Raw genomic sequence first — 21,612 nt, 5'->3', positions numbered from 1 at the left:
GCCACCGGGGCGGGGAGGGGCGGGGACGGAAGGGGCGGGGCGAGGGGGGAGGCGGGGTTGGGGGCGGGGCGATGGCGCGGAGGGCAGGCAGATAAGGCGGGGCGGGGCGGGGGAGCGCGCATGCGCAGAGCGCGACGGAGCCATGGAGCGGTTCGGCGGCGGGACCGGCACCGGCACCGGGGGGTACGAGGCGGCGGCGGAGCAGCTGTCCCGGCAGCAGGAGCGGCACTACCGGCTGCTGTCGGAGCTGCAGGCGCTGGTGAAGGCGCTGCCCAGGTGAGCGGAGATGGGGGTGAGGTGGCGGTGGGGCCGGGGCCGGTACCGGGGCTGACCCGGTTCCGGTTCCGGCAGCCCTTGCCAGCAGCGCCTCTCCTACACGACGCTGAGCGACCTGGCTCTGGCGTTGTTGGACGGCACCGTCTTCGAGATCGTGCAGGGCCTGCTGGAAATCCAGCACCTCACCGAGAAGAACCTCTACAGCCAGCGCCTGCAGCTGCACAGCGAGCACCGCGGTCCGCGGGGGCACCGGGGGTACCGGGGGGGGGAGGGCACGGCAGGGAGGCGGGGGCACCGGGTGAGGGCAAGCCCGGGGCACTCGGGCGGGGGGGGACACTGAGAGAGGTGTGGGGCGGGGGGGGCACTGGGGGGAGTGGGGCGGGACACGGGGGGGGCAGCTTAGGAGCAATTGGGGGGGGGGCAGGTGGCAAGGACACTGGAGGGGAGGCAAGGTTGGGCATGGGGGGCGACATTGGGGCGACAGGTTGGGGGGGCGGACACGTGTAGTGGGGGGGAACTGCGGGGGGACAAGCGTAGTGGCGGGGAGGAGATGTGGCAGCGGTGGGGACACTGAGGGGGGGACACGCGTAGCAGGGAGAGAGGAGACGTGGCGGCAGCGTGCCCTGACCCAGCACCCATCCCCGTGGTCTCAGGGCTGAAGCAGGAGCTCTTCCACCGGCACAAGGAGGCCCAGCAGTGCTGCAGACCCCACAACCTGCCGCTCCTCCGGGCCGCCCAGCAGCGGGAGATGGAGGTGAGGGGGGGGCCAGGCTGGCGTGGAGGTTGTGTCCCTTTCCCCGGGGGACTCGCAGCCCCTTTGCTGCAGGACGGCTCCAGCATCGCAGCATCTCCAGAGGGTTGAACTAGTCACCTGCACCCCCTGCAGCCCTGCAAGCCGCCAGCCATCCTGTTGGTGTTGCTGGCACAGCTCGACGTTCCTCACCCTAACTTGGGGGTCCCCTCCTCTTGCTCTGCCCTTTGTACCCCCAAGAGCGGGGACCCAGGCTCTTGCCGTCTCGGATAGCTGCAGTCCAGGTGTAATCTGGGAATCGTGGAAGTTCAGGAGCCCACTCCAAAAGGGCGACGCCCTCCACAGTGCTTTAACAATTCTTTGTTTTATGATGGGCTGAAGCCTGTATATGCATAGAGAGCAAGTTGATAGAAAACACGGAGAAGATGTGTGAAATCTGCCATTACGTCATAGCAAGTAGAAAGCACAGAGTACTCAAAAAAAAAAAAAAATCACATTTTACTTAGTAGCAGTGATAAGGAGGAACTACCTTGAGATACGTAAGCATAGAAATAGTTTCTGCGAGCATTCAAAGGCATTTAGAGAAAGGCACTTCAGCACGAGCGGTACCGTAAGCCCCAAAGGACTTATCTGTACATTGGTGATAAGATAGAGGCAGTTTTATAAGGTAAAGGAGATAGCAAGTAGCTAGTTATCTTAATCAATGGAGTTTAAATGTAGGGGGGAAGTTACTTTATTCCATGTAAGGAAAACAGATAACTGTTTATATACAGGCTTTTTCCTGACCTTTGCCTGTGACAAACACCATATCAGCACTAGCTGTTGGATCTTTTGTCTTGGTGTTTCCATGTCCCTCGTTTCCTATTGAGGTGACTAAAGCCAGGCTGGACCTCTGTTAGCTGTCCCTGTTACTTCTAAGTAACTTATACTTGCAGCAAGTAATAATCTATATTGCCTGTTTTAAAGCATTTCCAACGTTGTCTTCACTCATTAAGTAGACCATATATGTGCCATTTCTCCTTGTCTTACATGATGTGCAGCTTCTTCCTGCTTCCTTCCACCTTCCCTCTGCCTTTCTCTTCTGTTTTCCTCTGCCAGGTGTTACTAGAGTTACTTCTTCCCTTTTTTTTTATTCTCTGGTATTTCTGCTGTAGAGCATTTCAGGAATAGATCGATCACCTCAGTAACAATTGGTATGTGTCTAATCGGAGCTGCCCTCTGTGATTAAAGGTTTTGAAGACCAGCTCCCACGAGATAGCTTGGGATTGGGCTCCCAGGAGAGGTAATACAAGATGCAGTTTTTAGATGTGGCTTCTCAGTGGAACCCACAGCATTTAGAACAGCTTTGCCCATCATACAGGGTCACCAGCCACCAGAGCTGAAGCAAAAGCTTGTGTTTAAGTCTTAGTTTTCTCCAAGATTTTGGCACTTTTCTGTAGCCCAGAATCAGTTGCCAGGCCTAAGCAGTACATAGGCACTTGATCTGGTTTGTTTTCAAACCCAAGGAAAGTCACTTCTCCAGTACAGCAAGTGGAGGAGACGATGGTATGTTGCATCTTCCGTCCCCCAAGCTGGCTGGGAGGAAGGAAAGTCTTTGGGAAGCGAGGGATTTGAATCCTTCGTACCTTCCACAAAGAGCATGAACGTCTAGGCTGAAGGAAGTGTAAAGACAGAGCTTCCTTAGGTTCGTGAGCATCCCATAGTGAAGGAGGCAATGAGCCCCTCTACCTTCCCTTTTCCTGAGGCTGAAGTTGTCTGTCTTCACACTTATTCTGTTAAGGTCCTGCCCCAAGTGTTTTCTGTGGAGCACCTCATGTACAGTAGTCTTTTGGTGAATCACAGTCCTGCATCCTCCTTAACCTCAGATCTTTTCCAGACCATTCAGGGCCGAGACCTCTGTCATTCAAATTCTGGATTTTCCCCAGGACTTGTTGCAGCGCACAGGCTTTCGGCTTCCCTCTCAGATGGATCTGCCGAGGTCTTTTAAACCACCAGCCACTGGTGTAGGAAATCCTGGGCTTTGTGACTTCTCCCTTTCTGTGCAGTGAGGGTAACTTATCCCCATGAATGTTTCCAGCTAAACGTATGCCTCTGTTTACTGTGTTATAAAGGGGCAGCGCTGCACGAGTAAAATGTTGAAACTTGTGCCATTTATTTCTTGCAAGAGAATGAGCTTTTGTTTGTATTTAGATGAGATTTGATGCTTCCTGACTTTCCCTGTGGCTTGTGAAAGAAGTCTGTTGCTCAGTGCAACCCAGTAAGGTTGTATTGCCTCACTTCTGCACACGTGGCCTTTTGAGCTGGGCTGTCCTCGTCCCCTGCAATCCTTCTGCTCTCTTCTCCCCTCTCCGGCAGAGTTTCTGGTGGGTTGAGGTTTGCTTCAGAACTGACTAGCAGTGCCCCTTTCTTCAGCTAGCAGAGCATGTGAGTGCTCCTAGAGCATGCCTACCACTCCTGATTTCCAACATGCCTTTGATGTGGCACGTGATTGCTGTGCTCCATTTCTTCTTCAGAGGCAATGCCGAGGTTTCTCTGCTGAGGTTTAGGCAGATGTCAGCAAGGCGGGAGGGGCTGTGTTCTCCTGGTTGGGGCTGTTTTGTGAAGTCCCTGTTTGATCTTGGTCTGCCAAAAACAGAGCCCCAGCACACTGTAGTCCCAAGCGAGACTTCAGCTAGCTTTCCAGTTGCAAAGTTAGGTTTTTGAGGAGTTCAGCTCCTTTAGTGAATAAGTGGGGTCTGGGTGTGATTTACAGCTCCAGCTCTGTGTGGTAGTGTCCAGGGAACATGGAGGCTCAGGGAGGTGTCCGAGCTGGGACCTTGATAAGCTTTGGTGGCCTATGTTACTCCTCCAAGTCTTTCTTCAGCCTCACCAGTCCTGTGAGGGGTATGAGATTCTTGGACTGCTGACTTCTTCCGAGTCTGTGCTGCTGGAGTGCTCAGCCATCACCTGCTGCTCAAACGTTGGCTCATCATGAAAAGTCAGTCACATACCAATCTGTCACTCATGGTTTTTGCTGGCCTCTAAACACACAGAAAACAGGCTGGTCCGAGTGACTTGCCTGCCTTTTCTTGAGCGGTAGCTTTGCTGTAAGACATGGCAACTGGAGGAGGCAAGGTCTGGGGCTGTGCTTGCTGCCCTCTGCTGTCCTTGGGACTCAGCAGAGCAGGAGTGCATCAGAATCTAGTTGCTCTTCAGTTTTAGTAAAAGACTTGGAGATGAGAAAAAGATAGGAGGAAGGCAGATATTCCATTTTTTTTCTGTTGACTGTTATCTTTCTCAGGCTGTCGAGCAACGAATTCGAGAGGAACAGCGAATGATGGATGAGAAGATAGTCTTGGAACTGGACCAAAAAGTGATAGACCAACAGAGCACTCTGGAGAAGGCTGGGGTGTCTGGCTTCTACATCACCACCAACCCACAGGTTGGTGTTTAGGGAGGGAGTGTAAGATCTGACAGTACTCTTGTGTTAATGTCTTTATTTTTTAAAAAAAAGTCTTGCTCCTAATGAATTCTGAATCGCTGGGTCAGAAAGAATGATCCGTCCTTTGCCTCATCAGCTGATGGTCAATGTGCTGTGGGCGGACCTAGTACTAGGTTCATAACAAAGGAGCAGAAACCCATTAGACTGGGCAACATCCCCAGCTTTCTGCAATATTTTTCCCAGGGTGGAGGGAAGAAATGCTGTGCCAACAGCTTGCAGTCCTGTGACTCTTGAATGGGTCTGAATAATACTGGAATAAGTGGCTGCGTAGGTTTATCACTTTTGTACCAGCTTAGCTGTACAAATTGCCTTCAAGAAGTCTTTTTATTAGGGAATCTTGCTAATTCTTGCATGTGACTTGCTGGAGATGATGATCTCAGACTGTGATTAGAAAATTGTTCTTGGTTTTCCCAGTGCATCTGCTCTTAAAACTTGTGAGCAATCGCCTGGGTTTTTCTCTGTTGTCTTAACGCCACCGCAGGAATGAAAAAATAAAACTTCCAAAGTCTCATTGTAATGCCACAGAAGTTTGCAGGGAATGCAGAAACAGGCTGTTCTTAACTCTTCTTTTTTCAGCTGATTAAATTTCACTTTGATAAAGACCTACTAGTGAGAAAAGACGGCTTAAACTAAGTTAGTTAAACAGGCATTTTCTAAAACCCACACAATTCCTGGTTGTGTAGCCTTGAACAAGCCTCTTATTTTTCCTGTGCTGCTATTCCTCATCTGTATAATGAAAGCAGCTCTTTCTCTCCCCTGCTGCCCCTGCCTTTTATGTTATTTTTGTAAGTAATAACTCTTAACAGGTTTGCTGGGTTTTGTTTGTGCTTGCCTTTACGATAGCTGGCAAACCAGACCCAGACCTTGGCTTGTACCTGTGAATGCCACCATCGTATAAGAAATCACTGCTGGAATCTGTTCTCCATGCATTTCCCATCAGCTGATATGTTTCCTCCCAGTCTGTTGTATAAAATGTCTGCTTATGCAGTTGATATATTTGTACAAAAATAGATTTTTATTTCCGTAATGTAATGTCTGCAAGCCTGAGTCACAGAACAAGGTTCACTGAATTAGCTGCTCCACCATGTAGTCTCTGTGCTAAATGGCTTGTGAGCTAAATGTGAGTAAAGAACAAGCAGATGGTAAGGAAGCCGTAAGCTGATGTTGGTGACTGCAGGAGACGGTGGTCTCCACTTGATTACAGTCATGGAAAAGGGAGTTTTTGGAGGGGAACGGAATACCTAGAGGGAATTCAATGCAGCAGCACAGCAGTGTGTTGCACATGGCTTAGACTCCACTTAGCACCCAAAGTGATCCCTCCTGCTTCCTGCCCATCTGTGCTGGAAAAGGATCAGGGTGTTGAAGATGCTGTTGGAGGACGAGGGGAGGGAGCTGTGCCGACCTGGAGAACCTCCTCCGGTGTGTGTGGCTGTGCAGGTGCCAGGGGACACTGCTGCCCTGCTCCTGGAGGCTGCTCCAGAAGGGGAAACCTGCAGAACTGGCTGGCCCTCGCTGCATTTATCACTAAACCACAGTCAAGAAGAAAGAACCTATCTGAATCCTTAATGAATCATAAAGCCCTGGGATTCCTAAGACAGCTGCAGTTTGCAGCAGATGTCTTAAGATATTACTGCCCTGTATTTTATAGGAATGCTTAAACGAGATGAAGCCTTTGTTTTGTATCTGCATGCTTTTTCTTTTGTTCCCTGAAGATTAGTAGCTCTTGAGTGGGTGGTACAAACCAGTCCTTTCTGCTGCCTGCAGCGGGGAATGGGATCATCTTATCCTTGCAAAAACATCTCTCTTCCTTTGCAGGAGCTGACTTTACAGATGAATTTGCTGGAACTCATTCGGAAGTTACAACAGAAGGAGTCTGAGTCTGAGAAGGCTTTTTCCTGAATAAGCAAATCTGCCATTTACTTTCCAGAGTTTTCTTCTGACTTCCCTCTAAAGAATAGGCTGTTAATGCATTTGCTTTATATTGTGTCAGGAAGAGGCTACTGGCTGTAGAAGAAATAGCTGAGGCCCTTAGATAACCTTAGAGCTGAGGCAAGCAGACCCCCCAGAGCAGGGGGGTGGTTAGGGAGCGTCAAACTGCCTCTGCAGTCCTCAGAGCAAGATGCCTGCTGCACATCTCACCAAGATGAGAGACAGTGGAGGGTGTTAATCTGCCACATCCAGCCTGCAGCATCGGTGAGGCCACTTACTAAGTCAAGGGAGACTGGGCCAGGCACTGAGGCAGCAAACCCAGCCCATCTGAATATGGGTGACCCCTGTGTTTAGGTGGATCAAGCTGAACGGGTGAGCAATGTGATCTCCAAATTGCAATCTCCTCTTCTGATTTGAGGAGGAGGAGCAAGTGTCTCTGGTAGGGAATGGGAGAGGTGACTAGCTGCCATATCGGACAAGGAAGCAAAGTGGACTCATCCGGTGCTGCCTGGCCATGGCAGATGGTTGGCAGCTGGGGAAAAAAAGTCCAAGGTTTATCTACAGGAAGATCTTTCTGTGTGTACTGAGGCAGAAACAGCCTCTTAAACAGGCAGACCCTTCCCAGAGAGACTTCTAGGCAGGTATCAGCATTGGCTCTATTAAAGGAGGATTTTAGGCCTCTGCCCAGCATTCCTGGACAGTGACATTCGCAGTGTTCCCACCTGACTTGGATAGCAAAGAAGGCTTGAGAGCTTTTGCTTTGTTACTTTAAACCAGTTTCCAAATGGAGAGAAATAAAATATTCTGTCCTGCCTTCCAGGGCTGCAGCTTTCTAAATGTCAGTGATTGTGATTACTTTGTCCTGTCCCTACTTGATGAGTGTGGGGTGTGCTAGATTAAAGCTGGGGGGGAGGGATGTTGAGTGTTTCTGAGAACTTTCAGGGCTGAGCTGATGACCCTGAGAGCCTGAGTCACATCCCTGGGGCTCAGTGCACAGAAGGAGTTGGGGCACTTGCTGAAAACTTGGTAAAAGATTGCTTCAGGTGTGTAAGAAGTGCGTTGGTGCCAGGCAGCGTGCAGCAGCAGCTGCCTGTAGGAAACAGGATGGTGCAAGGGAGAGTCTATAAGCAGTTCTGTCCTTCGTGGATGAAGTTGGAGTTGGAGAAGCTCTTGGGGGTGGCTCAAAGACCTGGGCCATCATGTGTTGAAGGGTTTTAATTACACCTGGGTGTCACTGTTTAAAGGTTTTCAGGTGTTCCCAGAGCAAGGCTTGTATTTGGGAGACAATTTCACACTACTGTTTGCTCTTGCCCGCATCCTCTGCTATTGCTGCAGCAATCCCTTTTCACAACAGGAGGCAGTGTGAGAAGATTCAGTATGCTGTTAATTCCTGAGGCTGGGAAATGGGTTGGTACCCCTTGTTCAAGGTCCTTTGAGCCCTTGTGTTCGTGTGAAAGCAGATCACTGGAGCTAGAGTGAGCCCACTGTGGAGTTGGAGAACCAGCTAAAGTAAGGAAACCTGCAGAGGTGTTGGAAGAGCTTGTGGGTGGCCTTTTGGTAGGGAGGAGAGGTGGTTGTTGAGAAGGAGTTGCCCACTACTGTAGACAAACACACTGAAGATCAGCAGCTACAGGGACCAATGAGGCTTTGCAAATTCAGGTCTGAGACCCCCTCCCACTTCCATCACGGCTGGGTGCTTCCTCCTCATGGGCACGTGCTACTGTGGTTCAGCAGCTGGAGACAAGAGGTGCTGCTCTTATGGGGTCTCCACCTCCTGGATGAGAATCCCCAGCTGGACAGTGGGCTGGTGTGGGACCTCTACCATTGCAGGATCCCCACGAACCACCTTGAACTGTGTTGCCACTTGACCCTCAGCTGCAAGCCCTGCACTTGGTGAGAAGCAGGCTAGGCAACATTTCCCCTCTGGAGACGCCTTCATTCCACCTGTGGGGACACACAGACAGAATAGTCTCTGGTGCTGACTAGGTGAAGAAGGAGTCTGTGTTCCTCTGTGTGTGGCCAGAGCTATTAGCAAGGAAATTGCTTCCCGAGGTGAAGATGAGGAATGCAGGGATGAATGATGGGTCCTATTGCAGGAGAGGAGACTGACTGCCTGTATGCTGGGGGGTAGCAGTGCCTCCCAGAAGGACACCCCTCCCCCCTTCTTCAACACAAGCACTCTTGCGTTGCTGGAGCAGTGGAAGAGCTGATGGTGTGGCTGGAGAAGCTTGGGGGCAGCTAATGTAGCAGCTCGGGATTGCTGCTGGTGGGTTCAGCCCTGCTCTGCCTCCCTGCGCTGCGACGAGTGGAGCCCACCTTGGACCAGAGCTCCCCACGAGCCAGGAGAACTGGTCACTGCTGTCTCCGCTGCCGTCTCTCCTGGGGGCAGCTGGTGCTGGGGATCGCGGCCGGCTTCTCCGGCACTGCCATGACAACGGCAGTTCTTGGGCTTCCCGCTCCTACCATCTGGTTGCAGATGGCTCTGCCAGGCAGCTGATCCAAGCTGAAATTTTCCATGCCTGTGGTCAGGTCGTGTTTCAGAAAGGCTTTGTGTACAAGGTGGAGAGTGGCAGGGTGGTCAGATGTGATTAATTGGTGGAAAAGGTTATCTTAAGGGAATAAAGTGCCTGGGATAGCTCATGATCGGGGAGTATTTGGTCAGCACGATTTCAGCAGAGGAAAGCTTGATCAGCCTGCCCTCCCTCCCAAAGCATTGCTGGGTGGTACGATGCTGAGGATACACAGATATTTTTCCAAGCAAGTGCCTTTGTGTCACTAGAGGGTGACGCCTTCCTACAGCACTGGCAGTGCCTGTGCTACTGCAGCTGTGTTACTGCTGGTGAGGGCTGGGCTGGGGTCAGACCTGGTGAGAGGGATCCAAAGGAGCTGGAAGTGCTTGTGAAGGCGTACTGGATTTTGGCTGTCTCAGCTCCTTGGTTCAACCACCTGTGCAGCCCCTGAGCTCTTGACTGGTGCCCCAGGAACACGTGGTTGGGGACCCCTTTGGTGGCTGCTCAGGGTGGCTTCAGCCACCCATGGAGCTGGACCTTAAGTTCCTGCCCAAGTCTCCTTGTTTGCCAGAAGCAACGTGGAGAGGGGATGCATGAGAGTATCGTGTTCCCTGTTCCGGTGCGAGGTGACCGACGGGAGAGCTATGGCTCTGTGCCAGCCCCATGTTCACCTGCGAGCTGGAATGATGAATGACGGGTGGCAGAAAGGGACAATTCCTGTTTCCTGCTTCCTTTTTCTGATGGGCTGGTGGGGATGGAGAGGTCCTCTCCACATAAGGAGGTCAATTCAGCGTGGATAAGGGTGAATTTATGCAGGTGGAAGCCCTTAGTGTTGCACCGTGGGCTCCGAGTTGACCATTACCACTCAGGAGTGACATTTGGGGTGATGGCTGATGGGTCCATGAAAACATCAGCTTTAGTGCTCAGTAGCCATCAGAAAATCAAATGAGACATTAGGAAACTTGAGACATTAGAAAATGAAGAACATTTTGCTCCTGTGAAGTCACTGGTGCACCAGCACCCAAACACAGGTCCCTTCATCCCAAGAAGGGTGCAGTACAGCTGGAACAGGGTCTGCAAAAGCCCTGCGGCACTGGAGGTCTGGACAACCTTCCAGCCAAGCTGGATTCCTCTGTCTGGAAACGAGGTGCCTGAGAGGGGACAGGGTAGAGATAAAACTACAGGTGACATGCAGAGGGACTTCACTCTCTTCAAATACAAGAGCTGGGGTGTTACATGAAGCCTGTAAAAGGCAGGTTTAGGTGGAACAGGTGACTGCTTGGGAAGCTCCTTGCCGCAGGGGGCTGGAGAAGCAGAAGGCTTATGTTGGCTCAAGAGAGGGTGAGGCGCTTCTGGAAAAGAAAAGCCTTTCAACTTAGAGAGGTGATTCCCCTTCACCAAGCTGCAGATACTCGGAGCCAGGTGGAAGCACTACAAGCTTTTGCTTGGGTTTTGTGCTCTCGCCCAGGCACCGGCTTTCTTCACTCCTGGGCGGCAGGACCATGAGCTGGATGGGCCTGTTTGAGAGCTCACCTTCCGCAGCTGCCCCTCCAGCAGTTTTGTCCTACACCTCTGCTTCTTCACGACAAACACCTGAGCACGGAGGGGGCCCCTATCCTCCAGGCAGCAGCTCCAGAGGCCGATTCCTCCTTGGAATAGCCAAGGAGGAGAGGAGCAGCGTCTCAGCCCTTTGCTCCTTCCAGAACTGCGGCCGAGGTTTGGTGTAACTACCCCATCCTCCGCTGTCCCCTTTGTGGGTGGCTCCAGCCCAGCCCACGCAGACCCCCACGGGGCTGGTGTCCAGCCGGCCGCCTTGAGGTCCTGGGCACCCACCGCGACGCACTCGGTGCATTGCCAAAAAATTTCTCAGCCTCTCCGTGGGGCTCGGGGGTGCTTCCCCGTCACCCCACCCTCTGCTCCCCACTCCGGTGGAGACACACACACACTCCCCTCGGGGTTGCGGGGGGGGGGGGGGGGCCGGGGCCGCCCGCCCTGCCCTTGCAGCATCCCCGGCTCCGGAGGCTCCTGCTCCGCCCGCCCCTCTCCGCCGGGGCTCCCGAGGGGCTCCCCGCAGCCGCCGCGCAGGGCCCCCGCCCTTCCGCCGGGCCGGGGAGGCGGAGCCGGGGCGGGAGGCGGCGGCGGCGGCGGCGGCGGAGCAGGTGGGGGCCGGAGCCGCGCGGTGCCCCCGGCCGCGCCCGCGCAGGTGAGCGGGACCGGGACCGTGGGCGGGGGCGGTGCGTGGGGTGCGCCCCGCCGGCGCTGCGGCTCGGGGCGCCGGGGCCGGGGCTCGGTACCGCACCGAGGACCGGTCACCGCGGGGGGGGGGGGGGCGGGGAGCAGGGGCGAAGCTTTTTCCCCCTCTCCTCACCCGGGGATGAATCCGGAGGCTGAACCCACACAGCCTCACCGCCACCCCCCCGGTCCGGGGGTCCCCACCCGCGACCACCCCCACCCACGCTGGAGGGATGCTCGCTTGCTCGCCCAGCCGGTGTCGAGCTCCGCGTCCTGCCCGCCTGCGGCTGTTGGGTGCGTTGGGGTCGGGCACCCCGATACTGCCAGCCCCTCCGCTCGCGGGGACTCGGATGCAGGAGGCGAGTGGGGCTGGGGGGGGGTCTCAGCCAGCACGGTCAGTGTCAACAGGCCTGTTGTCCCCACGGACCAGTGTCATGCCATCAGCTCGCGGTGGCCTTTCCAGGACCTTTTGGCCTGCAAGACAGATGGATCCAGGGAGCGGGGCTGCACGGAGCGGCACGAGCCCTCTGAGCAGGACCCGTGGTTTGGGGATGTGGGGAGACACGTATCCTGGCACGGGGAGGAGGGCTGCCGGAAGGGGAGAGCATCCCCGAAATCACAGACCGCCCCACAGAGCAGCCGTGAAGCAGCAGCTGAAGGTCCCCAGAGCTGCGTCCTCCTGCTCTGCCAGCGGCAGCTGCCAGCCGGGGCTGGTCCCCAGGGGCTGGACGTGTCTCCTGGTCTGGCTGGGGACGCCCACATCCCTGCTGGAGCTGCTCTGGACTTCCCGCTGCACGCCTCCACGCCACGCCTGGGCTTTCCCTGGGGAAGCAGCCAGGTGCTGGGAGTGGGGAGATGCTGCCTGCCCCCTCGGTGGGCTCCTGGCACGCCAGCGAGGAGGTCAGGTAGATGTTGAATAAGGTGAGGGGAAACGGCAAAGAAACCTTCAGCAGGGCCAGAGCAGCCTGGTTTGGGCTTTAATGCAGCTCTGTTTTAAAAAGAGACACCTGGGAGATGCTGCCCTGGGGGTGCTGTGGTTTCCCTCCCACCTGGCCCACAAGCACGGGTCCCTGCACAGGGTGGCTGGCTGTCCTGTGCCACCACCCTGGGGGAGGACACACTCTGGTGCTGAGCCCCATGCTGACTGAGGAGCGAGCGACACCCTGAATGTGCCCTGGTGGCTTTTCCACCCTGTCCCCACCACCCGATAGCTCCCTGCAGGAGGGGATGCTCACACCTTCCTGCTCCTCCTCCAGGTCTCCGGGCAGGCTCTTGCTGCTGTGGACCCTTCGCCCTGCCAGAGGGCAGGGCCCACTGCCTCCAGGATGGCAAGATGGCTGCCTCGCTCCACCGACCTGACCCGCTTCTGCCAGAAACTGAACCGGGTGAAGACCTTGGAGGACGACATGATGGAGACATCCTTCAACAGATGCCTTTCCACCATCGACTTGACGCTGCTGGGCATCGGGGGCATGGTGGGCTCCGGGCTCTACGTCCTCACAGGCACCGTGGCCAAGGAGATCGCCGGCCCTGCCGTCATCGTCTCCTTCATCATTGCCGGCTTTGCCTCACTCCTGGCTGCTCTCTGCTACGCCGAGTTTGGAGCCCGGGTACCCAAGACGGGCTCTGCCTACATGTTCACCTACGTGTCTGTGGGTGAGATCTGGGCCTTCCTCATCGGCTGGAACGTACTGCTGGAGTACATGATTGGGGGAGCCGCAGTGGCCAGGGCCTGGAGCGGCTACCTGGACTCCATCTTCAACCACAAGATAAAGAACTTCACCGAGACCCATGTGGGCACCTGGCAGGTGCCATTCCTGGCCCGCTACCCCGACTTTCTGGCAGCTGCCATCCTGCTGGTAGCCACCGCCTTCATCTCCTTCGGGGCCAAAGTGTCCTCCTGGCTCAACCACGTCTTCTCGGCCATCAGCATGGGTGTCATCCTCTTCATTCTCATCATGGGCTTTGTCCTCGCGCAGCCTAGGAACTGGAGCGCCCAGGAGGGTGGCTTTGCCCCATACGGGCTGTCGGGCATCATGGCTGGCACGGCCACCTGCTTCTACGCCTTTGTGGGCTTCGATGTCATCGCGGCCTCCAGCGAAGAGGCCAGGAACCCACAGAGGGCTGTCCCCAGGGCCATCGCTTTCTCCTTGGGGCTGGCCACTGGGGCCTACATCCTGGTGTCGGTGGTGCTGACGCTGATGGTGCCCTGGCACACGCTGGACCCTGATTCTGCCCTGGCAGATGCGTTTTACAGGAGGGGCTATGCCTGGGCAGGGTTCCTGGTGGCCGCTGGCTCCATCTGCGGTGAGTACAGGCAGTGGCGGTGGGAGCTGCCCGCTCCGCTCGTGATGGGGGCTTTGGGAACCAGGGTGGTTTGGGTCTGACATAGTCCTCCTTCTTCTGCCTGTGCCTCAGCAATGAACACGGTCCTGTTGAGCAACCTCTTCTCCCTGCCGCGCATTGTCTACGCCATGGCTGAGGACGGGCTCTTCTTTCGGGTCTTCGCCCAAGTACATCCCCGCACGCAGGTGCCCGTCGTCGGCATTGTGGTCTTTGGGCTGCTCATGGCCCTGCTGGCCCTTGTCTTTGACCTGGAGGCCCTGGTGCAGTTCCTGTCCATCGGCACGCTGCTGGCTTACACCTTTGTGGCCGCTAGCATCATTGTCCTGCGATTCCAGCAGCAGAAGGTGGACGTCCCCGCGCCAGCGGCTGGTGGCCGGCCCAGCCCCGAGCCCCACGAGGGTCCATCCACCGGCGAGCTGAAGGAGTACGAGTCCTTCTCCGACAAGCTCCAGCTGGTGGACAGGGACAAGAGCAAAGAGCACCGGGAGCCAGGGCAGCTGAAGGCAGCTTTTGAGCCCTACCTGGAGTTCCTCAGTGACTTCTACCCAGGCGAGGTGGTCACGGTGGCCGTGGTGACCCTGATGGTGTCCGCCATCTGCCTGTGCTCCATCTTGGTGTTCGGCAACACCCACCTCCACCTGCCCACCTGGAGCTACTCCCTGCTGCTGGTCCTCTTCAGCCTGGGCTTCCTGCTCAGCCTCCTCCTCATCTGGGCGCACGAGCAGCAGCGCAGCACGCAGACCTTCCAGGTATGCCTGGGGGCCCAAGCAGGATTAGTCCCTCTGCTGGGGTCGGTGGGGTGGGAGCAGCTCTGATGGACCCACGGGAGGCCCCGGTCACACCGGTCCGCTGAAAGCACCGCAACTGCCAAAGGAGGAGGAGGATGAGGGTGTCAGAGAGCACTGGGTGTGGGGAGGTGTTGGTGCCTACAGTGTCACCCTGCATGGTCACCGGTCCCCAGGAGGGGACATCCTCAGCAGCTCTGTGTCCATCCCAGCTCCTGCCCGCCCTGGGTTCCCTCCTCCGCATCCCCACAACACCCCACTCCCCTCCTGCCCATCCCAACTCCTTCTGCCTTTGGCCTGCCCTTGAGCTACCTGGTAGAGCTCTTTTTCTTCAGCCTCCAAACCACTTTTGTGCCTCTTCTACTCCCCCTCTCCGGTCTCCAGCCTGTCTGGGCCCCGGTGCAGTGCAGCTGCACAGACGGTAACACCAGTGGTAACACCACCTCCCTGCCATGCCCCTGCCCCAGCTTCTCCAGCGAGGACCACGTTGGCTCTGGATTGTGCTGGGAAGCTTGTCTGGTCCTTGTGATGGTGCCTCTGGGCTGTTTCCGGAGCCCATGCCCACCCTGCCAGCTTGCCTCCCAGTTCCTGGCTCCCTAACTGTTGCTTTTGGCTGCCTTTTTCCCAGAAAAAGTCATTTTCAGAAAGCCCAGGGAGACTGTCACTTTGTCCCCCAAGTTTACCAGTGCTGGCCTTTGTCCCTATGGTTTTAAGGATGCAGAATGTGGTCCTGCAGGTCTCACCCCCCATCGGCTCCTTTTCTCCCGCAGATCCCCCTGGTACCCCTCTCCCCGGCGCTGAGCATCGTCCTCAATATCTATCTGATGCTGAAACTCAGCTACATGACATGGCTCCGCTTCGCCGTCTGGCTGCTCTTAGGTGAGTGCTCCCACGGCAGCATGAGCCCCGGGAGGGCAGCAGCTGCTTCAGGGGAGATGGGAACCGGGCTTGTCCCGGCACTGGCCGGCTGCTTCAGCAGCTCTTCTCCCCTGATGATGGGTTTATAAAGTGCATTGTACCCCTTTCTGCCTCTAGTTCCCCTTCGGAGGTGCAAGCCAAGGTCTCCCAGCATCTCCCTGACCCTCTCTGGTTCCTGGAGTGTTATGGCTTGTTCCCGTTAAGGTTTGGATTCTCCTTCAGGCTCTGGACCAGAACCACCCCCTGCTCCTGAGGCATCTCCCTGGGGCTTGGGAAGTCCCAGGGACTGGGGATGCCCCCCCTGCTCTTAACACACTGCAGAGTCCTTTTCCTCCTGCAAGCAGCTCATTTAAGCTCCCTCCCCCCGGTACTGTGGCTTGTGCTGCTCCGCCGGGATGCTGGCCACATCCATGCCAGCTGCCGGCCCGTGCTCGAGCCGCTGCTCTCCCTGTCCCCCACTGCAGGCCTGCTCGTGTACTTCGGTTACGGCATCTGGCACAGCAAGGAGAACCTGCGGGAGCCCAGGCCGCAGCGTGTCAGCGCCCGCTACGTGGTGTTCCCCAGCGGCAGCCTGGAGGAGAGGGTGCAGGCGGTCCAGCCCGGCTCCCAGCCCGCCGCTGGGCTGCCGGACACCGACACCGATGACTGCAAAAGATGACACCCTGGGGGATGGGGGCACCTGGCTATGGGAGCATCTGACCCCCTCCCTGCAGCGAGGCCAGAGACACCCCCCCTCCTTCTCCTGGTCCCTTTGACAGCGGAGCCACTGGGGCTGCCCCGGGTGTGTGGCTCCATCCAGAGATGACAAAGATGCTCGCCCTTCCCCACCCGCTCTGCACGGAGCGTGGGGCTGGGGGAGGGCTGGCTCCCTCCCTCCCCATCCCCAGCACTCAGGAACTGGGTCTCGACCCCTCAGCCCAGGGCCTGCCCTGCTCACGAGGAGCAGCAGATCTTTCCGCTGGCCTGTCCACACAGCCGGGGATGCAGAGGGTCCCCGGGGACCGGGGCAGGCAGCCCAGTGCTGCCCATCCTGGGTTTCATCTGGCTGCAGCGTGGGCTCTTGCTGCAGCCCTGCGGAGCCCCCCTGCCTCCTGCTGAGCCCACTGGCATCCCTGCCGTCCCCATCCCCAGGGCTGCTCTCCTAAAAGGCTGGGGCTGAGGAGCAGCTGGGGACATGAGATGGAGAAAGGACATGGCCAGAGTGAGTAGCTGGGCAGGGACCCCGGGAAAGCCAGTGCGGGCTGGCACGGCAGAAGCCCAACTGCATCTTCGCAGCCGCTGCTGTTGGCTGTTCCAGGGTGGGCTGGGGGCCGTGCCCGGCTGGAAGCCCGGCTGGAAGGTCATGCCAGGGTCAGGCTCTTGCCCCAGCCCTGAGCTGGGTCTGGGCACTCTGGACCCCAGATTTGTTGCCTTGTCCCTGGAGATCCCCAGCAGCATCCCTGGGCTGGGCTGTCTGGAGCCAGCTCCCCCTGCTCCTTCCCCTGCGCCCCAGCAGCACAGCCACCTGCCCCAGCATGAGGGGCTCAGCCCGCCCCCATGATGCCCTTCCTGGGTTCTCTGTGACTCGGGATGGGCTCTGCGGGTGCTTTTTGGTATTGCCCCCTCCCCAGCGAGCATCCCTGTGCTCTGAGGCTCACCCCAGCTGCCGTGGGGTCATTGGCGGGGGGGGGGGGTGTCCCCAGCAGCACTGATGTGGCACAAACTGGCTGGTTTGCCCATGGGCAGCCTAAAGTGGAAGGGAAGGGGGGTTTAGCATGTTTTGGAAGAAATACATGGAGGAAACAAGCAGTCGAGCATGAGGTTGCCGAACTGCCAGGCCTTGCAGCGTGGACACCCTGCTCCCTGCAGCCGTGCTGGACGTGTAACGTCATCAGCATCCTGCGAGGAGCCGGGGACTGCAGGCAAGCTGGTCCCATTGCTTCTCACTGGCCAGTCCTTGGGGGGCCTACAGGGACCATGGGGGGGGTCTCTGTACGATACGCCAGCTCCTTGGTGAACCCCTCTGTCTGCCAGCACTGCTCCGCATCCCGCCTCACCCCCGCGCTGCCGCTGCTGCCAGCCGAGCAGCGCGTCCCTGCTGTGCTGTGGCCCTGCTTGGCACCTCTGTGTAGTGGCTTGTGAGCAACGGGCTGACTCGGTCACCCTCATAAATACTGGTTCTGTGATGGCTCTGTTTGTTTGTGCTGTGTTCCCCCACCCAAGAGTCCACATGGGGAAGCTGCTCCTCTGGAAAATCCCCCGAAAGCTTGAGGAAAGGGAGGGTCGTGCTACCCACCGGCACCCTGCAGCCACGTTCCCCCTGAGCCCTGCAAGAGCAGCCGGGGGCTGTGCCCAGTCCATGCAGACCCTGCCCGGGGCTGCTCTCTGGCATCGCAGGGCAGGGGCCGGGCACAGCAGATCACCCTGCCGGGAGCCTGGCTTTCCAGCCGCTGGCACATTCTTCCAGAGCCGAGCTGGTACGTGTGAGCTGCACAACGCCTGGCCGGGTGCGCTGGGCACTGCCGAGAGCAGCTTCGCTCTTCTGACACGGGTGTTTCATTCACGAGGACAGGATCCAGCCAGACCCACAGGAATTGGGACCCCCAAGAGGCTGGGGCAGCTGTGCAAAGGTAACCTGGAACTTGAGATTTACAGCTACACAAACAGAACTATATTCACCCAGAGGGGGTGAACCCCTTTATCAATAGCAAGGCCTATGTTGAGCAGCACCAGGACAGGTTTGCTAAAGCTGCCAAGGGTTACAAGCTGAATGGGTGGGAGAACTTGTGAACCAGTGCAAATAATGGGAATTAAAGTGTGAGTCACTTGAGATAACCCATAGATACTTGCATCCCCACTGTTGGTCACTAGGGAAGTTTCCTTCCCGTGATAAGTCATTCTTTAATAAAAAATAAAGTATTCAACAGGTATCCAGGGAGGCAGACTTAACTCTCCTTATCAATTGTTGGCTTTTAATCTCTGCTATAAGTCATTGTCAGCAGGATAAAGGCAAGTAGAAGGAACTGTAGTGATATATATCAGGAGCAAGGGAGCCCAGTACAGTGCTGGGGATGAGCAGTAAAAGTCTGAACAGAGCAGAACAGGCTGAGGTTCAAAACACTTTTATGTTCTCTTTTGGAGGAAAGTTGATAGAAGTCACATCACAAAATACTCTTGGCTGTCATCAGGGCTGGGCTCACCCAGCACGGGCTCTTGGTCAGCCTTTTAAACTGGTGAAGACCTAGGAGTTGTGGAATAAGCCTCACAACCATTGATATTTAATCTGTTTAAAAATGTTCATTTGTGAAAATGCAGAGAAATTGCTGTTAGGCTGTGCCATAACAAGCAAGTGTGGATACGGGGTACCCCCCGGCACAGCCAGGAAGAGACAGGGACACGGCTAGCAGGGAATTAAAGGATTGAAACATAATTAACGGCAGCCTGGAAGGTGAGTGTGCCCTCTCGAGCACACTTGTGTTTTTTTTAAAATAGGATTACAAAATTGGTCGCTTCATCTGTGTCATAAACCATCCTATTGCAGTAACGTGCCCTGCGCAAGCGCAGAACATGTATTAATTGATTTTAAATTGTCTACCCATTAATGCACACACACACAAAAAAGGGGATTGTCAGCAGCCACTGCCACCATGGGAGCCCTCCTACAATGATTTGCTCCTGAAAATTATACCCACAGGAAAAAAATATAAATCCAAACTAAATGTCATATACAGTGCTTTAAGATAGCAGCCCGTAATTGTAGGGAGAAAAAAACATCGGTTCCCCTATCTGTACCCCCGTATGTTTGATCCAGTCATTTAAAAACAAACCACCCCCGTGTGCAGCTCACAACCCCATTTCATAGAGTATGGGGAGACAGCCGCTTGCTGTTTTACTGCGGCTGATATTACACCAATTTTCCATAGGAGTATCTTTCTCCAAATTAGCTTAAAAAAAAAATAAAATCGTATTTTCTGGGACTCATGGATATGGTCTTATCAGCCTAGCTGGACTGCATGGAAATCAATCTAATTACAATGCAGCAGAGAAGTATGTAGGTCAGTGGTGTAACAGTGGGTGCTGTGGCTCCGGGAACCTGGAAGGGCTTTAGGGGCCACGGGGCAGGAGCAGCTCCAGCACACGTGCTCCCGGGCTGGGCTAAGAGGGTTAATGTGATCCTGGGATGATAATCCCCTACGTACAGCATTGTGTGGGAGTGGGCAGGCAGTGACCAGAGATGGCTGAGCCTCACCAGCAATGCTGCTGGACTGGGAGGACTGGTAGAGGAGCTACCAGGGCAGTGCTGGTTTGCAGTGCCCTGGGAGGAGAGCTCCCACAAAGTGGGTGCAAAAGGACAAGGAGAACCACAAATTCAGAGGGGGAATAATAGGGGATCTGTACTAGAGAGAAAAATCAATGCTAGGGATGCTACCCACCATCATTTAAATGGTAGAGACACTGAATCAGCCTGTGTCCCTCCTCCCCCAGCCCTGAGATGCAGCTCGGGGAGGGGGTGTATGTATCCAGCGCAGCTCCAGAGATGGCCAAACAGGACGGAGCTGATGATGATCTCGGAGGCTTCAGGAAACAGGCTCGCTGCCGTCACCCATGCAGCTGCAGTGACACGAGCTGTGGGAGCTCTTGTGGGGATCGCTGGGCTCCTGCACGGTGAAGCGCAGGGGGGGTGAGAGTTGCAGGTGCATCCTGACAGTTTCAGAGACAGTTTAATCAGAGACATTACGCTGAAATAAACAGGCGCTGACCCACTTGCATACTTGAGCCCTGTCCACGCTCGAGGGAGGAAAAGGGGAGCTCCGAGCACTCAAAGAGGGTGGTGGGCTGATGCCCAGGAGAGAGCAGCTCAATGTCCTCATTAAATCACTTCCCAGCCTTCCTTCTAAATTACCCCTCCCCCGCCTCCACCCCAGCTCTGAAAGCAGCACAGACAAGCTGCAGGGCTCGTTTAAGGCTGGCTGTAAGTAATCCTCTCATTATCCCCTGCCATCCTCCCCTCCTCCTCCTGCAGATACAGTCAGAGGATGAGGTAAGCACCGCGCTTCATCCCTGAGACACCAGCAGCCGTGTATCTGCTCCTTCCACCGGCCGGAGAATGGCAGGACATTAAAAGATGGCACAAATCCTGAGTCCTGTTGTCCCCTTGTCCCTCCACCAAGCGCCAGTGGTCAGGCCAGCAGCCGGCATACCTAGCACCGGGGTACCCAAAGCATTACAGGAGTGCTTGTGCTCGTGTTTCAGCAGCCCCTGTCTCAGCAGTCCCTGCAACCAGGCTGCTTTGAGGCCACAGCTCTCCCCTGCCTCACCACGCAGTGCAGACATTTTCTAACGAGTTGTATAAGCATATGCATGAATGATGTGGTCCCATCCCAGCAGCAAAGGTTCCTTTCTGAGAGCAGATGGGCCAGTCTCCAACCACACAGCCACAAAAGTAAGGAGAATAAATCTTCACCACGTGCACAGGAGACAAGGCAAGAAGCAATGGACTTAAACTGTCGTGAGGAAGATTTAGGCAAGAGACTAGAAACGCTTCCCCATGGCAATGACAGCTTTGCCTGAGAGATTATGAAACGTCCATCAGATGCTGTCAGGAATGGGCTGCAGTGAGCTGCTCCTCCTCTGGAGCGAGGATAACTGGTTCCTTGTGATCCCACCTGCCTGGGCTTCCCTCACTGGACTGGAAGCACTTTAGGGCATCACCAAACACCATGGGCCCCAATTCTTGCTGGGACAAGAGCCAAAGCACCTTTTTGCACGGCAGCACACTCAGTATCATAAAGGAGATGAACATGTTCATGAAAAACTTATCTTCTGCGCTGGGGGAGAAGCTAGGAGTCATGTTGCTGCCCCAGCTCTGCCTCCCAATGATGCTTGTTAATAGCTACTATAGCTAAAACTTTTGTGATCACCTGTGTAACTTGCACCAGAAGAGTTTCACGTGGAATTAGGCAGCGAGTTTCCCTGGAGCATTAATGCTCATTTTCTAGAAACAATCAGGCAGCTAGAGAAGACCCAGAGCACTGCAGAAAAACAAGCCAGCTGATCCTTCAAAAATGTGAAGGGGCGTGAGGAAATTCAATGCCTATAAAGCACACTGATCAAAATGAGAGCTGCTCAAGAATTAGGGAAAAAATATCATTAGTGGCAATTAATACGGATTTATGTAACCTCTGTGCTTTGATGGGGACAGGAGCTTGGAAAGAGGAAGCAGTGCTGTTGTACTACAGTACCTTCCACAAGGCATCCAACTGCTACCTGGCAGTTTTGTAAAGAAACAAAAAAGAAACAAGTAATTGAAATAACCCTCAGACAAAAAAAAAAGTATGGCTCAGTACTGGAAATGACATCACGAACAGGGACTCAACAAATCTTCCGGTGAGTTATTCCAAGATT

General features: G+C 55.5%; 2 protein-coding genes across 2 annotated transcripts; both read left to right on the top strand.

Moving 5' to 3' along the window:
* Window positions 1-115: 115 nt before the first annotated feature.
* On the top strand, window positions 116-7,274 carry LOC126041056 (protein DGCR6). The gene is made up of 5 exons (XM_049806272.1): window positions 116-276; window positions 352-512; window positions 930-1,030; window positions 4,308-4,448; window positions 6,324-7,274. The coding sequence occupies exons 1-5, from the start codon at window positions 143-145 to the stop codon at window positions 6,405-6,407; spliced, it is 621 nt and encodes a 206-aa protein (XP_049662229.1). The 5' UTR covers window positions 116-142; the 3' UTR covers window positions 6,408-7,274.
* Window positions 7,275-11,052: 3,778 nt separating this feature from the next.
* Window positions 11,053-17,393, top strand: SLC7A4 (solute carrier family 7 member 4). The gene is made up of 5 exons (XM_049806041.1): window positions 11,053-11,150; window positions 12,436-13,486; window positions 13,598-14,274; window positions 15,081-15,189; window positions 15,693-17,393. Exons 2-5 carry the CDS (start codon window positions 12,505-12,507, stop codon window positions 15,884-15,886), a joined length of 1,962 nt encoding a protein of 653 aa, XP_049661998.1. The 5' UTR covers window positions 11,053-11,150; window positions 12,436-12,504; the 3' UTR covers window positions 15,887-17,393.
* Window positions 17,394-21,612: the final 4,219 nt, after the last annotated feature.

Source organism: Accipiter gentilis, chromosome 7 (assembly GCF_929443795.1).
Source record: "Accipiter gentilis chromosome 7, bAccGen1.1, whole genome shotgun sequence".
Taxonomy (NCBI): domain Eukaryota; kingdom Metazoa; phylum Chordata; class Aves; order Accipitriformes; family Accipitridae; genus Astur; species Astur gentilis.
This window is presented reverse-complemented; position numbering and strand designations above follow the sequence as displayed.